At 37.1% G+C, this 26454-nt stretch overlaps 1 protein-coding gene across 1 annotated transcript in view; it reads left to right on the forward strand.

Moving 5' to 3' along the window:
• Positions 1-26454, forward strand: part of phlpp2 (PH domain and leucine rich repeat protein phosphatase 2) — a 90478-nt gene that overhangs the window by 30478 nt on the left and 33546 nt on the right. The window contains exons 4-8 of the mRNA XM_055212943.2: positions 6054-6244; positions 10712-10837; positions 15525-15679; positions 20849-20995; positions 22648-22878. Of these exons, the coding sequence (XP_055068918.2) occupies positions 6054-6244; positions 10712-10837; positions 15525-15679; positions 20849-20995; positions 22648-22878 (850 nt within the window). The remainder of the gene's footprint in view (positions 1-6053; positions 6245-10711; positions 10838-15524; positions 15680-20848; positions 20996-22647; positions 22879-26454) is intronic.

Raw genomic sequence — 26454 nt, forward strand, 5'->3', positions numbered from 1 at the left:
CTGATATGTCATTTTTTTTTTTACAGTTTAGTATTATGAAGATTTTCTTTTAGAAAAAGAGTCTTTTTTTTTAGAGATGATTGTCTGTTCTCCTCTGAAAATACTTTGTTTAAATATTCCTTGTGCAATTTTCATTTTAGGGTGAAATACTAATTTTGGTTTGATTCAGACACGTTCTCAATGCGAGGCTCTTAAAACTCTCTATCTACATATCCCTTTTGCTAAACTAATTTGTTTGGAGTTCAGTTTGTGCTATTTTGGGGCTGATCTTGTTTTGGTCACTCTGGAACAGTCTCAACGCTTCTACCCACCCACAGGCCGGGCTGGAGGGTATGGGTCATCATTATGTGTGCTGTGTGTATTTTGTGGTGGCAGTGGTTGTTTCATCTGCTGTCAGCACTTTGGCATCGGTGTGATTCATTCTCGAGTCAGTGATTTTCATGAGGTGATTTTCCAGACAGAAGGAGCAGACATGTGCAGTCAGATCTCTGCTGACTAAATAGGATTTTACTTTTCCAAGTTGTTAAAAGGAAGTGGTTTTGTTTATGAACATGTAGTGTTTAAATTTGCATTTGTATTTTTGTATGTGCCTATATATGTAAGGTGGTGATTTAGGAAGAATCCATCTATACTTACATGTAGTAGATGATATACCCTAAATTATAGCTCAGGTTTTTTGCAAGTTGTTTTCATGCTGTTGTTGATATACAAAAAAAATAGTGCTAAATAAATATCACTAAAAGTTCGTAATTATAGGGGAACCATTTTTAGGGCTATATAGCACCTATAAAACACATATGAAGAACCATACAGGGGTGATATAGCACCACTATAGCACCAGATATGGTTTTATAAAGCACAATACAGGTACTGCATAGGTGCTATATGGTATCTAAAATGGTCCCCCTATGATTGTGAGCCAGAGAACCACTTTTAGTGCTATTTAGCACTGTTTTGTTTAGCACAAGTGTATAAATATCAGCACATTGATTGCATTTTAAATATGTATATATTTGATATCAAATGCCTTATAAGGGTCTTTTTTAATCTAAAATTGCCATTTATAATTTAATTTTATTGTAGTCAAATAGAATTGGATTTAAAGCAAGAAGTGAAATGCAGTTAAAATCTAGTTAACTCTTTCACCGCCAGCATTTTTCATGATTTTCACAAAAGTTTAATGCCTTCCAGAAAATTTTCTACTTCAAATACAGTTGTGTTCAAAATTATTCAACCCCCCAATGCTGTTAAGGGTTTTAGGGAATTTAGTGTACATTTGTAATTGTATTCAGAATGAAATCCTACAACGACTTCTTAAAGAACCATATGCAACTAAAATGACATCAATTGGTTTTGTAATATAGTAGTAAATGTTTGTTTTGTGAATTCTTCATTGACACAATTATTCAACCCCTTAAAGAACTACCACTCTGAAGAACAGAGGTTCATTGAAGTGTTTTCAATCAGGTATTGAAAACACCTGTGGATGTCAGGGAACAGCAATAAAGCCTAATAAGCACCAATTAGGCAGCTTTAAAATGACTGTGATACTCAACTCCTTCTAAACATTTACTGGTGTGGTTACAAACATGGTGAAGTCAAAAGAATGGTCCAGGAAGACAAGAGAAGAGGTGATTAATCTTCACAGGAAGGGCAATGGCTATAAGAAGATTGCAAAGATGTTAAACATACCAAGAGACACCATAGGAAGCATCATTCGCAAATTCAAGGCAAAGGGCACTGTTGAAACGCTTCCTGGTCGTGGCAGAAAAAAGATGCTAACTGCGACTGCTGTGCGCTATCTGAAGCGTAGAGTGGAAAAAAGTCCCCGTGTGACTGCTGAGGAACTGAGAAAAGATTTGTCAGATGTGGGTACTGAAGTTTCTGCTCAGACAATACGGCGCACCCTGCGTACTGAAGGCCTCCATGCCAGAACTCCCAGGCGCACCCCCTTGCTGTCTCCAAAGAATAAGAACAGTCGACTGCAGTATGCCAAAAGTCATGTGGACAAACCACAGAAGTTTTGGGATAGTGTTCTGTGGACTGATGAAACAAAATTAGAACTGTTTGGGCTCATGGATCAACGCTATGTTTGGAGGAGGAAAAACAAGGCCTATGAAGAAAAGAACACCTTGCCTACTGTGAAGCATGGTGGGGGGTCAATCATGCTTTGGGGCTATTTTGCTTCTGCAGGTACAGGGAAACTTCTGCGTATGCAAGGTACCATGAATTCTCTTCAGTACCAGGAGATATTGGATGACAATGTGTTGCAGTCCGTCACAAACCTGAGGCTTGGGAGACGTTGGACCTTTCAACAGGACAAGGATCCCAAGCATACCTCCAAATCCACTAGAGCATGGTTGCAGAAAAAAGGCTGGAACATTTTGAAGTGGCCATCGCAGTCACCAGACTTAAATCCGATTGAGAACCTCTGGTGGGACTTAAAGAAAGCAGTTGCAGTGCGCAAGCCTAAGAATGTGACTGAAGTGGAGGCTTTTGCCCATGATGAATGGGCGAAGATACCCGTAGATCGCTGCAAGACACTTGTGTCAAGCTATGCTTCACGTTTAAAAGCTGTTTTAACTGTAAAAGGATGTTGTACTAAGTACTAAGATTGAATGTCACTTGGGGGTTGAATAAAACTGAAAATGATGAGAGCACAGAAAAGACATTTGTGGTTATTTCATTATAAATGTTATGTTATATTTGTCTTACCTACACATGCCTCTTTGATGTAATTGTAAGCAGGATGACTGAATGATCAAAATCAATGTCAAACCGGCCAAAACAATCAATTTCAATTGGGGTTGAATAATTTTGAACACAACTGTATATAAACATACAATATACCAAATGAAAGATCAGACCCTCTGCTTTCAAAAAAAAAAAAAACGTTTCATCCTACCTTCAGTAGTTCTTTTGTAATCAGCTTAGGTAGGTTTCTGCAAAAACACCACATTTTGAGCAAAAAGCAGAGATAATTCCATTTTTGTGACGGACTTTTCATAGAGATCCCATTCAAAGCGATCTTTAAAACAGACACGGACATGCAGCAGCTTGCCATAGGGCAATACTTCCGGTTTTAAAAAGTATTGGTGGATAATAGCGGTATTGCGGAAAGACGGAAAATCTCGTCATTGGCAGGGAAGCGTTTTCTCTTAATTGACGAGATATCTCGTCAATGGCGGGGAAAGAGTTAAAATATATATACATATACATATACATATACATATATATATACATATACATATACATATACATATACAAATGACCTATGTTATTTTATATGATTTAATATGAGAGGTTTCATTTTCTAGTGAATTAATCCTTTAAATTATCAGTATTCGCTTGTCCCTATATTCTCTTCACAGATGTTTACAATAAGCTCTTGATGTCATAAACGGAGCTCTTATCCTCTTACCCCTACACATCTTCTTGTACAAGGAATTTCCCTCCATGGCCTTTTAGGAGATCCTCGGACTACAAATCCTGCATTGCTCACACTGTCAGCTCTGTCTCAGGTTCCATAGCAGCTTCTAGAAGATCTCCAGATCTCCAAGTTGGCCTCTTGCCACAGAAGTGCTCCAACAAAGAGCCTTCAGCGATTACAGACTCTCTTGAGACACTTGTGCATCCTCTTTTTATCGTTCCTCATAAAGTTAAAGGTGCAGAATGATGTAAGGAAAGAAAAGTTCTACTTTCATCACCTATTAACCTGAGTGCAGGTGGTTCCTTGGCCCAGCCGTGGGTTTGTTTGTTTGATGTGCCCTTCAAAGGTGTCGAAGAGAAGCCGTGCCAGGCACTTGCTATATAATTAGATTGAGCATAGCAAGTTTAATGTGACAACAGCCTGACTCATTCATCAGACCGTTGCATCTGAAGGAGGGCACTTTAGCAAAGTCTTCAGAGATGTGTGGCTGTGGGAGTGTAGCTTCACTGTGAACTTAAGCATTTTTGTGCAATTGAATTGTTTTTTTTTTTTAAGTACGTTTGCAGCATTTTGAGCTGTTTTTGTATTTGTTTTATGTTTGAATGACCAGGGTCAGTGACAAAAATGGTTTCGCAAGATGAGAAATTCAAAAATCTAAAAAAAACCTTGTTTTAAAAGCACGCATCAGGTTTATTTAAATGCACATAGTGTATTTATTTTAATTTTATGCAAAAAAAAATTACATTTGCACCGTTTTAATGAAAGTTAAGACTGAATGGACCTAAAAATGTCAAATGGTGTAATTGTCAATTGCGGCAAAGAATGAGAAAAGTTAAATATTTTATCCACCTTAATGGCATGTAAGTGTAATCATCAAAAAAAAAGTGCTGGGCAAAGATTAATCATGATTAATCGCATACAAAATAAAAGTGATTTTTGGCATAACATATGAGTGTGTGCTGTGTGTAATTATTATGTATATATAAATACACACACATTTATGTATGTATTTAAGAAACATTTACATTTTTATTATATTATATTTTTATCTATTCTATATTATATATAAATTAAAAAATATATAAATATAAATATATATATCTTTGCCCAGCACAAATTTTTTAAAAAAAAATATAATTTTATTAGTTATTTCTTAATGTACATTTTAATACGTTTTTGTAAAATATTTGTCCTGACATATGCGGAAAACAGCTCTGTTTTCTAAATAATCTTTGACAAATTATGAATTGATATTAATGAAAAAATAATATTTCACTAAACTAGATGATTATTTTTTTATTCTACATTTTTTATGAATATATTTTTATTTAAAAAAAATACTAGTTACAACAATTGACACAGAACGGTTACACCACATTGACATTTTTGCAACTATCCCCCAAATATTCTTTCAAAATTAAAACAGAAATTTTAGACTTGGTCCTGGTCAAAAAAGAGAATGTATGCAAGTAATCTGCAAATTTATTTTGAAATTTTAACCTTTTTATATTTAACCATATAGACACAAAATAATCAACGTCACGTCATTGACCCACCAACTACATTTGCCGAAGTGTGTAGTAGGCCCTATAAATCATATACACTTAAAAAAAAAGGTTCTTCACAGCAATGCCATAAAAGAACCATTTTTTGGTTCCTCAAAGAACCATCCATACAAGAACCATTTTCTGATTTTGCTCATTGTCAGTGTTGGGGGTAACGTATTACAAGTAACGTGCATTATGTAATAATATAACTTTTCTGAAGTAACTAGTAAAGTAACACATTACTTTATAAATGTACACATTAATATTTGAGTTACTTTTTTTTAAAGTAATGTGAGTTACTTTTCAGTTTAATTAATAAGATGTAAAAAACAATCTACTGCATTAAACTGAACGTATTAACGTAGAATTATACACTCAATGCGTGAACAGTTTCAGTCAGAAATGGAGATGGCAGACCAGAGCTTGACATTTTTGCGATGGAAATACGCAATTTCTGAATGCAGATCTTCTCAGTCATAAAAACACCTGCAAAGTACACTGTAAAAAAATTCTGTAATAATTACAGTATTACTGGGTATTACTGGCAACTAGCTGCCAGTAACTTACTGTAGATTTTACATTTATGTTATTTACTGGCAACAGTTTGTTCAAAGTTAAATGAACATGAAACATTTTTGTCTTTATCTTCTACAGTAAGTTACTGGCAACCAGCTGCATAATTACAGCAAATATTTTACAGTGTAAGAAAAAGTAATGCAAAAGTAACTTAAAAGTAACGTAAGCATTACTTTCCATGAAAAGTAACTAACGCAATTTGTTACTTTTTTGGGGAGTAACTTAATATTGTAAAGCATTACTTTAAAAAGTAACTTTCCCCAACTCTACTCATATTGTGTTTTCGAACAAACTTGTGTATTTGATAAATTTGTGCTACAGACATAGGTGATACCTCAGTCCAGTAAATGCCACCTTGGTGTAGGGTGTGATGTAACTTTTTACGGTTCAACTTTATGCACTCTGATATTAATTTTGCTTATGTTGTGCCCAGTGTTTATACAGTACTCGATGTGGCAGGTGTTTAACTGCATCCTGTGTATATTTGCATATGTGCACAGAGAAACCGGTGAACGCAGACCAGCAAGAACGGACCCTACTGAAGGGCGTCTTCAGCGTGAGGAAAGGAAAGACGCAGCTTCATAAATGGGCGGAGCGACAGGTCATCTTGTGTGGCACATCCCTTATCGTGGCCTCAGTCAAGGACAGCCTGACCGGCAAGATGCACATCCTACCCCTGGTCGGGGGCAAGGTGGGGTTCACAGACACCCACTCACACACACCACAGGGAGAACAGATGTAACAATACAGCTGCGAATGAACGGGAATGGTTGGGGAGACACATGCTGCCCATAATGTGATAATCAGATGTCAGGATGTAATACTCGGTTCTCAGAAAGGATATTCTGGGTTATTTACAACCTACTATGTAAGCTTCGGTGGCGGTGTCAATTACAACAAACAATACTTTCTCCATTTAATTTTACAGTAATATACATTTACAATGGAAGCGTAGCATGCAAACTGCCCGGAGGGTGTAATGGTTGAAATGTGTTGTTCAAGCACTTGTTCAAGCATGAATTCATCAGTTTAGAAAATAGGTTATTGTTAAGAAGACTATCATTATTTCTGTCATACAATTGTAAGTTAAAAGAAAATGAAGTCAAATAAAGTCATACTGACATTACCCACAAAACGTAGCTGTGATAGCTTCGACTATAATCATCATTATTATATCACTGTTGCAAATTGGGATAAGGTAAAGAGACAGTTTTGACTGCAGATTTCAGAATCCAGATAATCCAGAAGCATTTCTTCAGATGTGCAATCACAAAGGATATAGGGCCAGCTTTACTAACAGCTTGTGCAATCCATCTCTTGGCGTTATATAAAACTACTGTCAGGATTGATCAAAAGAACGCAGTGAAAAATGAGTGCGTAGTTAGTTTTACGACTCACCTTATTGCATATGGATTTGTAGGAGTTTCCTTTTCAAATGCAAAATTTGTGGGAGGGGAGTATTTAAATGAATCACTCATCGCGATTCACTAAGGTTAACATTTAAAGGGCCAATATTATGCATATTTTTACAGATGTAATGTAAGTCTCAGGTGTGCCTAGGATGTGTCTGTGAAAGTTTCAGCTTAAAATACCCCAAAGATCGTTTGTGACCCGTGGCGGGCTACAGGCGAAAGAAAGTATAAATGTTGATTAAGGTTTTCATAAAAATAAGTACATTAAGCCCTCGTCTAGCAATCCCAATGCACTAAATAGTCATTAAAGAGCACCTATTGTCCGATTCACGTTTTTACATTTCCTTTGGTGTGTAAGTGTGTATTAGTACATGTTAAGGTGCATACCCCAAAGTAAACAATGTCGCAAATTTTCATCTCCAACGTAAATCTCTTTTCTTGGTCTACAACAAACACACGGATTGTAGGCAACAGTTTACTTCCTGGGATTGGTGATGTAGACAAGACCGACATTATCATAATTCCTCCCGCTTTGGACTCAAAGCCTATAAATTAACTCCTGTTAGCAACCAAATCTTTCAAACATGGTAAGGAGTGTATTCAGACCAATCACAACGTACAGATTAGCTGGCCAATCAGAGACAAAGAGCTTTTCAAATCTGTGCGTTTCAGGAAGAGAGTGAAATCTGGAGCTACAAAAATGTACGGTATGTGGAAAATAATGTTTTTTAACCATAAACCATGCAATCACATTGTATTATACCAAATACACAAAACAACGTTGTTTTTAGCAATGAAATAGGTGCTCTCTAAACATCTAAAATTGATTTTTTTTGTACGTTTAGTTAGTTAAGTGCTTAATCTCTAATAGAAAGATGCGTGTCCATCCAAATGCGTGTGTTATTTTGGTTTCGGTTTTTAAACATGCAGGAATTAGAAAATAAAGTGCAGGACTTGCTTGATGTTAAAATAGTTATTAAGAGAAATAATGCTCTGATTAATGTTAAAAGCGTTATTAAGAGCAACTAGACTCGAAAACGATCTTCCTCCTCGCCCTGACTGACACATCTGAGGCATGCACACAGATGACCCCGACATATACACATGGGAAATTTCACAAGACTTTTTTAAAGATGTAAAACACATCTCAAAATAGCTCAAAATACCAAATAGATAATTTATTATATCATGTTAAAAGTGCCACTTTGTAGGTGTGAGCAAAATGTGCCGTTTTTGGGTGTCCTTTTAAATGCAAATGATGCTTTTAAAAGGCAGTGTTGTGGTTGGATAGTGTAGATTAAGGGGTGGTATTATCCCCTCCTGACATCACAGGAGTAGCCAAATTTCAATAACCTATTTTTTCACATGCTTGCAGAGAATGGTTTACCAAAACTGGGTTGATCTTTTTCACATTTTCTAGGTTGATAGAAGCACCGGGGACCCAATTATAGCACTTAAACATGAAAAAAGTTAGATTTTGATGATATGTCCCCTTTAAAATATCTGTTTTGAAAAGAATTCACATAGATATAACATGTCTTAAGACTTAAGTGAATGTTTGGTTAACTGTTGGGAAAAAATCTGATGTGCAACATCAGGGGCGTTGCACAAGATCAGTCCTGATGGTCCCCCATGCCCCACCCTCATAATATATTCCAGAATTTTTAAGGGCCCTCTCTTCCTTTGGGGCCCTGGTAATCAGTACTGGTTTTACCCCCATTCTGACGCTTCTGTGCAACATTAGCCTATTAAGATCCTTGCATAACAGTATATGAAGAGTTTGGTTCCAAAACGCAATAAATCCATTTAGACAAATTTCGGTTAAAAAGTGTTTTCTATACCAAGAAAGTGACAAGATGAAAACCACTATTGTCTGTTACAAACTTTCACATAGCATCTTTATCTTATAAAATAAAAAATAAATAAATTCAAATCCATAACTTGATTTTCAAAGATTTATTATAAAAATGAATTATTTTTTTCACAAAATGCAATAAATCCATGACAAGTTTTTTTTTCAAAATGCTATAAATCTATTGAATCAATGTATAAATGTGCATTCATCTTTGCCATGATATATTCATTTAGTTGACTAGTGGTATACACTGATAAAAAATAAACATTAATGGCATTAATCAAAACACTTACTTTGTCATTTTAAGATCACTGTCATTGCTGCGGTTACTTAGGACATCGTCGCTTAACATTTTTCAAAGCGATCAGCTGTAAAATGTTTTGGTCCTGCTTGATTTTCGTTGACTTTGAGTAAAAAAATTGAAAGTTTTTCATAATATCCCCTGGGGTCAATTCTTAGAATCACATAAACTTCACAGATGCTGTCGGGAGAACAAGCACCCGTCTCCCGAGTGCCTCTCGTGCAAGTTATTGGATGTTGATGACTTACAGAACCACAGGTTTATCAATGCTATTAAAGTACTATTTTGCTTTTGTTTGTTTGTTGATCACGAAGTACAAAGTAGATGAGGAAAACTAGGATTCCGTGTACTCAACGCGCCACCATTGTTTGTTTACAATGCGTGGAATGGTGCGCTGTAATATGTGGGGCGGATTTATTGCATTCTGTAGAAAAGGAGGAGTGGTGTATATCGCGTTTTGGGGAAAAGGGAGAAAAGATGACAGAATAACACAGCGGATATTGGATTTTGCGTAAAATTAAGAATTTACCTTTAAATACTGACCTGATATAATACTGATTTTGGCAGTAACTCATTTTTTTCAAAAATGGCGTTTATCGCGTTTTGGAAACAAACTCTTTATATATTAAAGCGGTCTGTCTCAATGTCAATCAAACAATAAAAGAAATAAAAGTTGAATATATATCCATATTCATATTTTGACTTTGTGTGCCAAATCTATTAGTTTTACCAGTGATTTATGGTATAGATGCTGTGATTTTGTTTTTGAACCTTAAAATTGACTTTGCTGACTCTCTTAATTTCAAACTCTGTCAATTTTTTGTCAAATTCCAACAAATCAGACATAGTTTTGGAGTTTTTTCAAAATGTCAAAATATAAATAACTCATTTTTGAAAAAATTGCTCATTACGACTCATTTTGCCAGCACGGGTCACATTTGTTATAGCATGTCCAAAATGTCCCTATTTTTGCGGGAGCAAAAAAGTGCTGTTTTCTTGTCTATACCTTTAAATGCAAATGCACTACCGTTTTTGGTTAAAAATAGATGTGATTCCTGTGATTACAATCTGGGACAATAGTATATTTAGCCCCAATAGTGCTACAACGTTCTTACAAATACATTAGAAAAGTTTTTGGGTAAAATTAACCAGTCAGTCAATGGCTGTGTGCCGGGCTTTGTTAGTGTGACATCACATTAATAAGAAAATCAAAACAGACTGAGACTGTCTGGTGTAACGGGGTTTAAAAAAGAAGAGGGGGATTGTATTCATTGTAGTTTTGGTTCTGTTTACACACTGCCAACACACATTCATGTCCCTTGTAAAATTGGATTTTGTATAATATGGGCCCTTTAACGCCAAAATAAAGAATGTTAATTTATACTACTCTTGGTAGATTGTATCGGTCATTACGTGAATAAGATGTTCTTTAACATGTGCCATGTCAGTAAATCACCCAAAGACATTTCCACTCCCATCTGCGCATTCTTAAACTTGAGCTCTCGCGCTAATTTGCCCTGTTTAGTAAATCAGGCCTGTAGTGTCACAAACGCCAAAGTTGATAGCTGATATCCTCTCTTCTTTATTCAGGTTGAGGAGGTAAAGAGGAGGCAACACTGTCTGATGTTCAGCTCCGCTGGTCCTCAAGCTCAGACCTACTACGTTAACTTTGACACCCTGGCAGACTACCAGCGCTGGCATCGGCAGGCTTCGAAAGTGAGTGAATGTGCTTTATCTAATCTAGACTTGCATTAAGATTTCATAAGGACACCCATAGTGATTCAACATTAGATCATCGGGTTTCTATTCCTTCGCTCTAAAAAATAAATGTTTCCAAAATGATCTTTGTCAAGCTGTATGGCTCCATGAAACTTTTCTAAAGTGTGTAAAAATGTTTCTATGGACTATAAAAAGGACCCTTTATTTTAAAGAGTGTTGGCTTTTTTGATACGAAAGAGTTGATATCTTTCAAATAATGGGACACACATTGTACCTACCACCTGCAGCGCAGAGCTTTGCTGAAACAGCTGTCGTTGTTTTCATTTGCAATTTGAAGGAACACACGCAAATGTTTTCGTTTTGAAGTTGTATGTTTGCTTTCGGAGTTTTGTTTCTGGTTTCATATTCCTGTTTGGTTCTCTGCGCTCTTTCAATCTTCATTTGTCTTGATTATCCAATTCATTTGGAGTTCAAACGCTGTCTGCGTCTCTGGAGTCTAATGAAGTCTGACCATCTCCAGAGAGTCAAACTAAATCCCGCACATCAGAAACGTGCTGAATAATGCAAAACCCCGTCAGAACAGTTGTGTGAGAGGGTCATCCTGAGGTAGAGGGCTGGGTGAGGTGGCATGGGAAGTGAGAAAGAGATTGATAGTGCGTTTGCATGTCTGGCAATGTTCCTTGTGCGGTTAATAGGCAATATTGTAGCTGATTTTGTCCAACTGGCTCAGTATTAAATTAGTTTCTCAATCCTTTCTGGGTCCAACATTTCAAGGTCAACTGCAAAAAGTTTTGTGTGGCAGAGAAGAATAGGGCTTATTCTCAAACACCGGAAGTCACTAGCCGCGGCCATCTTGTTGACATGACATCTGTCCTGCCCCTAGCCGCACGTAGATTTGAGTCGAGGGGAGCAGTAGCCTAATGCCTTAATCTCGTCTGTATTAAGAGAAGATGAGCTTGATTATTGTGGAACAATATCAAATAGACCCAATAGCCTTAAGTAAAGATCCGTCCTTATTGCCAGCCGTAACTTATACGGATATTTATAACTATATCGTTCATACAGTATCCGCATTCATCATACAAGCACTGAAGCGCCGTTCACATTATAACGATAACTATAACGATAACTATATCATCGTCCACATCACCAAACAATACGTTTATGCTAATTCGCTCACGGCACTCGTGAAAATCACTTGCCTTTAATATTGCTTGTAATAAAAACTTTTGCAGATGTCCTCAACACGCTGCGTTTCGAGTAACTCTAAACAGTGAATCTAATAGTTTGTGTAATCTCTTACCTTTTGGCATAACAGTTAGTTAATGTAATAGATTAAAAAGCATTACGTAGTCAATTTTCACAACAACTGGAGGTAATCTAATGTTATAGAGCTCAGAAATGAGCTTCACTGTCATTTTAAGTGGCCGTGCACTTGAAGTTCAAATAGATGCTATCAATGGTTTATCCTTCATCGGGTGGGAAAATCGCTCAGAAAGTGATCCCAATGATGTCGTTCATTGTATCTGTATCGTTATAGTTTTGGTGTGAGCTCCGCTATTCTGTTTAATATAAAACGATTTTCAAAACTATGTGAACGGCCCTTAATTCCCTACCTAGTATCAATGCCAGACCTATTATTATGTTCATATAGTTATTAATACTAATTTAATAACTGTCTCAATTTATGGCAGCTTATTTGAAAGAGCAGTTTCAGACACTGCTTACAGCTAACCATATGTGATCAAATTATGGGGACAGACTTTGCTGTGAGCATATATCCCTAACGTTACCTGTGGTAAAATGATGGGGACAGACTTTGCTGTTGGGAGTCTCTCCTTCGCTGGTTCAACTCCTCTGTCTCCTTTCATGTTTTCTGACAGTCGGTATCGCATAAAAACTAATTCCGGGGTACTTTTTGCTGTTGTTAGAACATCAGTGTATTACACCACACACACCATCGCGCGGTTTTAAAAAAATTACACCGATAATACCATGCATAATACCCACGCTGCCGCGCTTGTCAATTGACAGACTGACAGTTTTATGTCAACAATATGGCCGCCGCGAACATTGATGACGTAGATCGAATAAGCCCTATACTGTACCAAAAAAAAATGCTGTTTTATTCAATCCATTGTTGGGTAAAATATAGATAAACTAGGGTGACCATATGTGCAATTCTTCCGGGACGCGTCCTGGCCAGGATTTCGGTGCGTCTTACGGAAGTCGTATTTGTTGACTGCATACGCCATTCAGTTAAAAAATTAGACATACAATCGTAGTTTTATGCTTACCTTAAAATGTAACAGTTGCGTTTCTGTAATAATAATAATAATCCTTTATTTTTTTACAAATGATTTGTGATCTGTGAATTTCAGTATTTTTTACAAATTCATGTGCCCTTATAATCTTCAAAACACAAATATCCTCCACTCCTTGAAATAAGGAGTGTTCGACATCATGAGGCGCTGTGCAGACCGTTCGTGCCGGTTAGAAATTGTCTGACTGGAGCTGGCGTTAAAGGTACCGCGAGGGCATTTCGAGAGCGACTGCATAGAGTTCTAATGACGACACAGCTCTTCATGATTGGTCGCCTTACTGACGATTACTGGCATTTCATGTTTAATCTAACTTTCAGTTTCAATAATTACCATTATAAATATATGTTTTTTAACCGTTAAAACTCGTTAATATACCTGGATGTGTTATATTGTGTCATGTAATAAAATAAAAACGAAAAGAAGCGAAAGACCAAACTCTGATAGTTTTTTTTAATAAAGTAGGCCTTGTTTTCCTGTTATTTTGGGGCATACAGTATAAGCAGCAATTAAAATATTCAATATAAAGTGTTTCTGTTTGCAACCTTTATTAAAGGGGACATTTCACAAGACTTTTTTAAGATGTCAAATAAATCTTTGGTGTCCCCAGAATACATATGTGAAGTTTTAGCTCAGAATATCATATAGATAATTTATTATAACATGTTAAAATTGCCACTCTGTAGGCATGAGCAACAATGTACCGTTTTTGGATGTGTCCTTTTAAATGCAAATGAGCTGATCTCTGCACTAAATGGCAGTGCCGTGGTTCGATAGTGCAGATTAAGGGGCGGTATTATCCCCTTATGACATTAAAAGGGGAGCCAAATTTCAATTACCTATTTTTTCACATCCTTGCAGGGAATGGTTTACCAAAACTAAGTTACTGGGTTGTTCTAGGTTGATACAAGCACTGGGGACCCAATTACAGCACTTAAACATGGAAAAAAGCCATTTTACTTGGATATAGACGGTTTCATCAGACGCACGTGATACACGTCTGGATCCGAACCTTACTTCCGGTTTCGTTTTTTTAATGGTCTGACTGGTTGCTAAACTGACTCTTGAACGAATGCCTCGTTGAAAATAACAAATGTTTTGGTTTCCTAAGTAATCTATGTGTTGTTTTTTGCTTGTTATATAAATAAACTACGTTTAAAATTTATTCTTAGCGGAGTTTACCGGAAGTTACGTGCGGACCGCGACAGCCGCTTGTTTATGTTGTTACTGCTGAAACCGTCTATACGTCACCACTGGGAAAATAAGACAATCGCTAATTCCATTAATTGCGACTTTAAATTAACCTATGCTGGGTTTTGTGTAAACCCATTTTTTAGGCAAATATGGACATTTTCTAGGTTAATTTAACCCAATAGTTGGGGTTGTCCATGTTTTATTCAACCTGGGTTAAACAAACCAGCAGTTTTAATGTAGGTTTTAGGGCTGGGTAGGCTACGTTGACCTATCATTAAGTGTCATTTGTTCAATTATGTCATTTTTAATGCAAAGATGACATTGTTTGAGATGTCTTTGTTATGACAACTTGACATTAACCAATACATCATAACTTGTCATGACAACTTGACATTACCAAGACAACATAATTTTTCATAAATCTGTCATAAACATGACACAGCAGATAAATTATAAAAATTAAGAAACTACTAATGTCAAGTTATGATGTATTGGTTAATGTCAAGTTGTCATAACAAAGAAATCAGCGAATGACACTTAATGACAATTGTCATAAACGTGCATAAAATCTCCTTCATGTTCATGAAATGAATCATGTCATGATTATAAAGATGTCATATCACCCCTTCAAGTAAAGTGTTACCTAATTTTTTTACTTTGAGTAACAAGAAATCCTAAAAATGTGCATGCATTGCACAAACTGGTGCACATTACTTTAAAAACATTTTTTTAGATCATTGTAAATGTGCATCAGTGAAATTTATTAACAACTTGAAACATGATATTGAATGCATAACATGTTGAAAACAGGCCCATAAAGCCTTTGTTTGGAAATTACGTATACAGAAAAATTTGTTGATCTCATCTTTTGGCGTCTTTAGGAAGAGGGATGAAGTACAGATCATATTTACATTTTCTGAAGAGTAAAGCATGGGCCTTAATATTGATTACAGGATTTTCCAAATCGATAATCTTTTTTTATACCCAGCCCTAGTAGTTTAATGCGTTTAATTTATTTGTTTAATTGATTTGAACCCTTTAAGCTTTGTATTCACTGTAACACACAGCTTTCCATTCTTTTATCTTACTATTTTAAGTCTAACATGTATATTATGAAAATGTCGATTAAAGATATGGGGTTTGTATTTTTTTATATATGTTGTGTGTAGGTTGTGTCTCAGACAATAAGCCTGGTAGATTTATCCTGCTATAGTCTGGAGGAAGTGCCCGAGTATCTTTTCTACTGCCAGGACGTCACGCATATTAACCTACGGCACAACTTCATGAGACTGGATGGCCCTGGAGGTCTGATCAACTTCAACAGGTAGAGATACATAAATCAGCTCTTTAATATCTTTGTATCTTTGCTCATCTCAGCTATGAAATATATATTTAGGTACCGTATGTGGTACAGTAGGCGTGGCAGGATATATGTGGTGATTGTTGTGGTTTGATGTAGGCACGAATGTTTGTGTGTGTGTGCATGAGATGAGCTCTTGCACCCAGAGCTCAGCATATGTTTTGAGTCAAGCAGCCACCTTCATGACTCTGTCATTATTTTATCTCCCCTCGACATCCTTCACTGACAGACGCAGCCTCATGCCACACTGACACGTGAGCAGATGTAGCTGTAGCCGCTCATAATTTGCAGATGGTTTTGGGGTATTTGTGGTGTCAGACTGTTGCTCGGGGCTGGATGAGTGGGCTTTGGCAGTCACCCGGCTGTAAAGCCTCATCTGACAGGGTCATTTGCCCGAGGAAACGAGGATACAAAAGCCATTGAGCCAGTTACCGGAAACAGGAGTGTGGGAAATTAGGCTGGAGAGAGCAGGACAGAGACTTTAAAGGTCCCGTTCTTTCTGTGTTTTTGAAGCTTTGATTGTGTGCGCAATAAAACATGTGTTTATGTTTCACGTGTAAAAAAATGCAGTATTTTTCACACAATTTACTTATCTGTATAGCGCTCTTTTCACTGTCCTAAAAACGGGCTGATCTACAAAGTCCCTCCTTCAGAAATACGTATCGAGTTCTGATTGTGTAGTTTGTTTATTGTGTTGTGATTCGATAGCAGCTTAGCTTGCCGTTAGCTTAGCGGGCAACTGACGTATTCCTGTGGGCGGAGTTTAGTCAAAAACTGTTTTATTGATGTCATTCAACCAGGAAGTAGAGGACTGTAGTCAAAACCGGCTGTTCGCTGTAGGCTTTGAAAGGTAAATTTTTTAAAGAAAATATATATATCATTTTGCAGGTATTATTTATGCTCTAACAGCCACATTACACACTAACTAAAGTTTGAAAAATGGGATCAGGAAGAACGTGACCTTTAAAGTTGGTACTTAAATTTAAAACAGGATTGCGGACAATTCGAATCATTACCACATGTTCTGCGCTCCCATTGCATGAAATTCCTGCAAAATATTATATATGTGACCCTGGACCACAAAACCAATCATAAGTCACACGGGTATATTTGTAGCAATAGCCAAAAATACATTTTATGGGTCAAAATTATTATTTTTTTTTATTTTAAAGTCTTTAGGATATTAAGTAAAGATCATGTTGCATGAAGATATTTAGTAAATTTCCCACCGTAAATATATAAAAAATGTAAAAATGTATTTATCATTAGTGTGTTGCTAAAGACATGCACTCAATTGTGTTGCTGTGTGATCCACACAAGTTGAAAAATCTGAACTTTGGCTTTCACGCGTGAATGAAGCGAGTAAACGCAAAATGTTCAAGCGTCCAACTACGCATGAATACCGCGTTTTTGATGCCTCTTCCGCGTCTGGTGTGAACGCACAGTAAGGAATGAATGGGGCTGGGGATAAATGCTAACACATTCATGACGCGCTGCACAAAGATCAAGTGCACGCATCGAAAAAAGATAGGCATTAGGGGTGGAACGGTACACAGAAGTCCCGGTTCGGTTCGTACCTCGGTTCAGGCGCCACGGTTCGATTCACTTTCGGTACAATGGAGGGAAAAGCAAAACAAAAATTAAAGATTTTTTTTGTACTTAAGCTAATCTTAAAAACATAGGTGTCCTTATCAGTGTTATTTTGAGATGTCATGAATATGAACTGAAATGCAGTTAACATACTATCTCGTATTTCAAAAATGTATACCACTTTAAGTAATCTTGTACTCATCTTTCATACAAATATGGGTTCAATTGTATTACAAGTGTTACCTAAATACATTTTAAAATTACATTTTGGCCTTATTCCATATTAATGTACTAAAGAACAAAAAAAAGGCTCTTAGGATGAATTAATAGGTGTGTACGACTTCACGAGGCGCTGCAAGAAACGACAAGTGGATGACGTCAGAGTAACGCGAGAGCGATTTGAAATCACCCTCCCTCGGCAAGATTTCTCGCGGTACTTTGACGCTGATGGCGCTGCGTAAAGTTGAGCACACTTAAAAAACTGAAAGCAGCTGAACTCGACAGAACTGCCCTGCGTATGCCTGTTGTATATAGCAGGACAATTTATCTCCTACTTCTCAGCGTGAAAAATACAAAGTGTGGCGTTTGAACTGACTGAAATGCGTGTTTGTCAAGGTGAATGCGTGAGACTTGAGAGCCCTGATTAGATGTATTTCCACTCACATACCTAACAATTGCTGAACCACGCCGATGCAAAGTCCTCGTCTTTTCCACCACTCTCTCGCCTGTACTATTGTAACTGACTGGAAAACTGAAGTTTTGCCAAACTTGCGATGGCTGGCGGAGCGTCTAACTGTTGTGGAACACCACTTGCCATCCTCGCTATCTTTGCTCACTAACTGACTGCCTGGACCGGTGTCGACGTGACAAAAAACTGCAGAGTGCCAGAATGTAGACGGTCTCTGATAGAGCGCATACATAGGCGGAGCTCGGATGCATCGGCGCCAATCAGAGCTTCAGAGCTAAAGCGGGGCAACAGATTAGCTGTCCATAAAGAACCCGCGTATCTAACAGTAGTTCCGCATTACATTAATTATTTTGCACGCAAGTTTTTTTATTTTCATACCGTGTATTCTCTGTTTAAATTCATGCACCGAACCGTGACCCCCGTACCGATTCGGTTCGAAAAGAATACATGTATTGTTCCACCCCTAATATGTATGTATTAATTTTTCTAAGTTGAGGTAAACACATAGTAAAATATTGACAAGCGGTGGTGTTTTCCTTTAAGCAAAGTCCTCAAGGTGCTAGAATGTGGCATCCACATCCATCACAGCGCCCCCTAATGTCTGGTTCAGTTTCTTTATTGTAACATTTTGAATTCTGACACTTACAACATTTGCAATGTTTCTAGTTGCATTTTTAGTGATTTTGCAAATGTTTACTATGTCTTGTCCAAAGAAGTGGATTTTTTAAAGTTTTTTTTCCAAAAGCTTCTTTATAATATAAAAAACACTGCATCCTATTGCTTTTTCTGTATCTCTAGATTAGATTTAAATGTCTTTTTGCCATTTGAGATTAATACATCATCTGAATGCTAAATACATAGCTTTCCATTGGTGTATGGGTTTTAGGATAGGACATTTGGCTGAGGTACAACTATTTAAAAACTCTTGAATCTGAGGGTGCAAAAAATCTAAATATTGAGAAAATCGCCTTTAAAGTTGTCCAAATCCTAAGCAACACATACTACTAATGATAAATATATATTTTTATATATTTATGGTAGGAAATATATAAAATATCTTCATGGAACATGATCTTTACTTAAAGTGAAAAGTGAAAGTGTGACATGCTTGTCAAGTACAGTATGCAACGCATACTCGAAATCTGACCTCTGCATTTAACCCATTTAACTCTCACTGCAAGTCGTGAACACACACACACCTGGAGCAGTGGGCAGTTATCCCTTCAGCGCCTGGGGAGCAATTAGGGTTAAGGTACCTTGCTCAAGGGCACTACAGTCGCAACCTGCCGGCTGTGAGATTTGAACCGGCAACTCTCGGGTTACAAGCCTGACTCTCACTACGACTGCCCACCTTAATATGCTAATGATTTTTGGCATAAAAGAAAAATCAATAATTTTGACTTATACAATGTCTTTTTGGCTATAGCTGCAAATATACACTCACCTAAAGGATTATTAGGAACACCTGTTCAATTTTTCATTAATGCAATTATCTAATCAACCAATCACATGGCAGTTGCTTCAATGCATTTAGGGGTGTGGTACTGGTCAAGATAATCTCCTGAACTCCAAACTGAATGTCAGAAATGGGAAAGAAAGGTGATTTAAGCAATTTTGAGCGTGGCATGGTTGTTGGTGCCAGACGGGCTGGTCTGAGTATTTCACAGTCTGCTCAGTTACTGGGATTTTCACACACAACCATTTCTAGGGTTTACAAAGAATGTTGTGAAAATGGAAAAACATCCAGTATGCAGCAGTCCTGTGGACGAAAATGCCTTGTTAATACTAGAGGTCAGAGGAGAATGAGCCGACTGATTCAAGCTGATAGAAGAGCAACTTTGACTGAAATAATCACTTGTTACAACCGAGGTATGCAGCAAAGCATTTGTGAAGCCACAACACGCACAACCTCGAGGCGGATGGGCTACAACAGCAGAAAACCCCACCGGGTACCACTCATCTCCAGTACAAATAGGAATTTTGCCTGGTCTGATGAGTCTCGATTTCTGTTGAGACATTTAGATGGCAGAGTCAGAATTTGGTGCATCGTTTAAATGCCACTGCCTACCTGAGCATTGTTTCTGACCATGTTCAACCCTTTATGACCACCATGTACCCATCCTCTGATGGCTACTTTCAGCAGGATAATTCACCATGTCACAAAGCTTGAATCATTTCAAATTGGTGTCTTGAACATGACAATGAGTTCACTGTACTAAAATGGCCCAAACAGTCACCAGATCTCAACCCAATAGAGCATCTTTGGGATGTGGTGGATCCCACAAATCTCCATCAACTGCAAGATGCTATCCTATTAATGCTTTCAGCACCTTGTTGAATCAATGCCACGTAGAATTAAGGCAGTTCTGAAGGCGAAAGGGGGTCAAACACAGTATTAGTATGGTGTTCATAATAATCCCTTAGGTGAGTGTACTTATGCGACTTATGACTTGTTTTGTGGTCCAGGGTCACAAATGTCATCTTCTGGCAAAAGTTTATATTTAGTGTGACCTCTTTTGGCACTAAACACAACTTGAACTCTTTTGAGGGGACTAAAGTCCTGAAGCCATTGGATTAGAAATTATGATTTAATTTAGGTTTAAGAGAGTCTGCTTTCTCAAGAAACTGAGAAATAACACTGCCTATCAAAAATGATCTTCCAGCACCAAATTTGTCTGATCTCTGCGCATATCTTTATCTTGACACATGTAGTTTAGAGCATGCATAGAAAAACCTTAAAATAATCATCTACAAGCTTACACTCTAAATGCATCTGTTTGAAATCCATTATGCATAAGTGTTTCTTGAGTCGTATCATTGGGAAATATCTTTAAGAGCACTGAATATTTCCACAGATTTGCACAGTTGAAGAGCTTAAATCTCTCTCACAATGGGTTGGGTGTATTTCCGGAGTCGGTGTGTGAGATCCAGGCGTTGACTGAACTCTATCTCTCCTGCAACGGCCTCAGTTCTGTTCCAGACCGCATCGGCAACCTCCAGAGGTCAGCACACATTACACTTTTGGCATGAAAACAACCTTACTGTGCACAGCATGCTTTATATAGCTGGTGTTTTTAACAGAGCTTTGCAAACATGCCGTTGTTTGTTTATTTCTGTAAGCTGATCTACATTCCTGAAGGAGAACACCGTGCATAATGTAATCTTCACTTGTTTATCTCATGTCTTAAGTCATTTTCTTGATGGATCATCACTGTCAACTTTTTTGATCAGTTTATAAGCAGATACTGTATGTGGTTTGAAGGTCATTTTGAGAAAGAAAGTAAATCAAAATGATTAAATAGTACTTGTATACTGCTTTATAGAAACAGCGTCAAAGCGATTACAGTCGGTAACATTCAAGTGAAATAGTGTTCAAGTTTTTTTTGACTAAATGAGTCAGTAAAAAGCTTGGGGTTCAGCCATGCATATTATGATACAAGATTAAATCAAGCATACAAATCAGCCTAGTTTTACTGCTCTCAGCCCTGCTCTCTGTGCTGGGGTCTGATCTCATAGGGGGACCTGCGATGACATCTTACAAATATACTGGGGATTATATTACTCTTAAACAAGTGTCTGGCATACTGTATATTGAACAAGAAAAAAAAAACTCCGTTTCAATAGCCAGCCAGTAGAAACCAGTGTAGTGGACCGGAAAGGAAATACGTCACATCACTTACTTTCGCGTTCAAGAAAAAGGTGGATGGGGCGAATTCCTGGACAGGCCTAGCCCCAGACTAAAATGCATTTTTGAGCTGCCTTAATTAAAAAATATATTGCACTGCCATATCTTAACATATATCAGTGCCATTGTTTTGTCTCAAAATGCACACCACTATTGATTTTTGTAAGGTATGTTTGTAAAAACTACTTAAATGACCCAATGTAACTAATTCCCTGTTCGGGAAACTGCCCCATATTTGATTTGTAACAAACCATATTGACGTTGCACGTCTCTCTTTCACTCACACATCTTCTTACAACCCCTAAAAGAATTTACTTTTAGTAAATGATATATAATTTATATATAAATGAACACAGATGGGATATTTAACAACAACAGTAAAGTCATTCGTTTGGTGAAATGAATTATCACTGGAGCTCATCAAGTAAAATGTCACCAAGAAATGAAACTTTGTCATTCATATGCTAATGCGAACAAGATGAGAGCCATAAATTGAGGAAAGTTCTTTTATTATTACATTTTTGCATGAATTATTATATTTCTGGTTAATTGTGTGTCACTTTCAGTGCATTTTCATGCGAGACGTGAAAAAGAACTGAGCACTGTCCTAATAATTATACAGGACTGTTATTTAAATGAATTTGAAATGAGCGTGATAAACCTTAACTATGAAAATTATTGTTAAGATAATAATTTGACTTGCTTGACCTGCACACACTTATTTATGGGTTATTTCCAATGCAGCATTGGGTCAAAAAGAGACTAACCAAACCTGCTGTTTTGTAATCTATACTGTGCTAGGTTGTTTCAACCTAACATGGTTGCTTTGACACATTGTTGGGTGAAATATAAAGATTTCCTCAGTTAAGTTAACCCAGCGGCTGGGTTTGTTCTTTTTTTACCCAAGCTGGGTTGAAAATAACTCAGGGTACTGTCATATTTGTGAATGAAAGACTGTTATCTGTTTAGTTTACAGACTCTGTCACTGGATGGAAATCGCTTGGGTTCTCTTCCGGAGGAGTTGGGCAACCTCGCTCAGCTCAGTAGCTTGGGTCTTTCCTTCAATGATTTTCCTCACATACCCTGCATCCTAGAACGGCTGTGTGCACTGGACAAGCTATCGATGGCTGGAAATAGGGTGGAGACCCTGGATCTGTGTGGCCTGCTACGAATGACTCACATTAAAAGTATTGATTTACGGTGAGCCATTAGAAACATCTCTCGCTCCCCTCTCCTTTTCTCGGTCTCCTGTCTGTCACCTGTCTGTATGTTATTACAGCTTAGATCAACATACAATGGTAATGTAATAAGAACTGTTAATCATATCGAGGGAAGCACGTCTGATTTGGTTCATGCAGATTTACCTTAACTCATTCCACGCCAGCCTTTTTTTGAAAAGTTGCTTGCCTGTATTTTTTGTGATTTTCACAAAAGTTTCACAAAATGCATTCCAGGAAAAATTTCTTCTAAAAATATATAAAAATACAAATATATCAAATGATACAATAAACAAACAAACAAACAAAATGTGAAAAAAATGTTTCATATCTTCTATATTTTTTCTCTGCTTAAATATGGGTATTTTTCAAAAAATAAAAAGTTTGCAAGGAAAATGTTTTCTCTTAATTAAAGTGACACCATGTAATTTTTCAACCTTCATAATAAATTTTCAAGACCCTTGTGGTAGTGTATCGACTTTAAATAGGTTGAATGACATGTCTACCATAGCATGAAGGGGTCTGTATCACTTTTACTCGTATTTTAAAACTTAGGGTTTCTGGTTTTAACCAGAGCACCAAAAAAAACTACAAAATTCGACTGCTTTACGGCATACGTCACTTCCTCCACAAAATTTGTTTTTAACGTGAATTTTGCTGGAGGCTACTTAAAGAGTGTAGAGAGCAACCTATAGTATGTGACTCCGTGGCACAGTTTTAGTGTCACGGACCTATAACACGGGCGACCCGGGTTCGATTCCCCTTTAAGGCAATTTTTTATATAAACCCTTGATTCATACATAAATGCGATCTTCTTTATAAATGACGGCGATTATCTTGCTTATAGTTCGCTGTATTCAGATGCTGTGTCCACGTATTTACCTTTCTTTTACTGTGTCTATGATATTTACATTACAATCCAGGATGCTACAGCAGTCAAACTTGCTCACAGTGTAAAACCAAACCCTATTCATTCACCAATCAGATCCGAGCGTTTCTCTCTTCTCTCTTCCTCATTTGCTGCGTTCCGCTGTCACTCGCGTGACGAATACAAAGCGGCAGACCTAAACACGGTTTACTTGGATTTGGAGCGACAATTTTCACACAAAAGAGAGGAAAAACGAGTGCCATTGCGGAAAATCCTCTTCTTTCGAAAAAGGCAAGGAAATATTTCTGGTCGTTTCTCAATTGGAAGGCTGCAGCCTCCGGAGGTCAAATATGCAGGCTGCATACGTCATCAAGCCTGGTTTATTAAGGTAAACTGAGCATTACATTCGCAAGTCATAAGCATACTGCAACAATTTACGATTAACAAAGTATAATAGTCAACTTTATAATTGTTAATATTGTGAAATAAGAGAGTCTTGATGACGTATGCAGCTTAGAAATAGGACATCCGGAGGCTGCAACCTTCAGATTGAGAAATGGCTTCTGCCACGACGAGTTCTTCATCAGAAAGTTGTAACATGACTGCGTTTCTCTGCGTTTTAGTTTTAAGGTTGGCCAGTTCCTTTCCTTTGCGACAGTGCTGCGGCGCTTGTGGCCTCTAGGGGCGCTAGGTGTGAAAAATACATGTCTAGCACCCCCTAGTGGCCAAAAAGTTCCATGGTGTGCCTTTAACGAGATAACTAGTCAATGGCAGGGATAGAGTTAAAAATAATTAAAAACTAAAAATCTGGACTGATGGAAAAAACCTGTGCACACACCCCTTAAAACCCAGTCAGATTGGAACATGTGGTTTTAGCCAGCCCTTGACATTTTTTACTGCGATATGCATTAGATGTCCAGTGACCGAGATTTATATTGTCTAAGACTTTGTGGGCTCTATCAATGCAGCGCAATGCGCGACGCAAGTGTTTTTTGCTAGTTTCAACCCGGTGCTCTTATCATTTTCACGTATAACGCCACATTGTTTAAATAGCAAATGCATTTGCGGCGAATTTTGCGCCCATGGGGCCCACGAATTGCTGGTGCATTGCTATTTTGAGGCAACTAAAATAGACTATGCCATTGACCAACAAAAACCTAGTCTAAAGTCAATGGCGCAATATGTATTGTGTTATTTAAAGAGCGCGTTAGTAATATGCGCCTATAAACGGGACGACAACGCGTGTTTGCTTATCACACACATGAATGCGCAGCAGCACAAAAACGCTTTTAAATATGAAAGATTAAAGGATTGAAATGTAAAAGATTATTATTGAGTCTCTTGGACATAAATGAGGACCGATTATGAGACTTCCATGTTTTCCCTATTTAAAGACTGTTACATGACGATGTTACTGCGCCCGAGGTTAAAGTGCTGCAAACTAAGTGCTCTTCCGCCATACAATATAGTTCTCATTTTTTATGTAACAGTCTTAAATAGGGAAAACATGGAAGTGTTTGGTGGCTTCTAAATTACTCCCTGTTTGGATCCTAAGGAATGAATGGGGCTAGGCTAATTGCTAACACATTCACCACACGCTGTACAAAGATTAAGTGCACGCATTGAAAAAAGATAGGTATGTATTTATTCGTCCAAGTTGAGGTAAGAACATAGTAAAATACTGAAAAACGTTGGTGTTTTCCTTTAATGTTATATATAAACATGAATAATTAATATATATACATATTTTTTGTATGTATTATACATGCATGTGTGTGTATTTGAAGAGTTTGGTTCCAAAACGCAATAAATCCATTTTGACAAATTTCGGTAAAAACGTGTTTTCTATACCAAGAAAGTGACAAGATGAAAACCAGTATTTTCTGTTACAAACTTTCACATAGCATCTTAAGGTTATAAAAACATAAAAAATTCAAATCCATAACTTGATTTTCAAAGATTTATTATAAAAACTAATTCTTTTTTCCACAAAATGCAATAAATCCATGACAGTTTTTTATTTCAAAATGCTATAAATCTATTAAATCAATGTATAAATGTGCATTCATCTTTACCATTTTATATTTATTTAGTTGACTAGTGGTATACAATGATTAAAAAATAAACATTAATGGCATTAACCAAAACACTTACTTTGTTATATTAAGAACACAATGTTTTAGCATGAGAAGCTTGATGCTGTCTGGAGAGCAAGCAACCGAGTGCATCTCGCGGAAATTATTAGCTGTTGATGGCTTACGTTTCTTTCCCGTCACAGAAAACCATCACAGGTTTGGCAATGCTATTAAAGTATTATTTTGTTTTGTTTGTTGATCACGAAGTACAAAGTAGATGAGTAAAACTAGGACTCCGTGTACTCAGCGCGCCGCCATGTTTGTTTACATTGCGTGAATGGTCCGCTGTAATATAAGAAATGGATTTATTGCATTCTGTAAAAAAGGAGCAGTGGCGTTTGTCGCATTTTGGGAAAAAAGGGAGAAAAGATGACAGAATATCACGGCGGGTATTGGATTTTGCGTAAAATTAATTATTTACTTTTAACTACTGACCTGATATAATACTGATTTTGGCAGTAACTCATTTTTTTCAAAAATGGCGTTTATTGCGTTTTGGAACCAAACTCTTCATTTATATATACATAATTATTATACACAGTACACACACATATAT

Source organism: Misgurnus anguillicaudatus, chromosome 21 (genome assembly GCF_027580225.2).
Source record: "Misgurnus anguillicaudatus chromosome 21, ASM2758022v2, whole genome shotgun sequence".
Classification (NCBI taxonomy): Eukaryota; Metazoa; Chordata; class Actinopteri; order Cypriniformes; family Cobitidae; genus Misgurnus; species Misgurnus anguillicaudatus.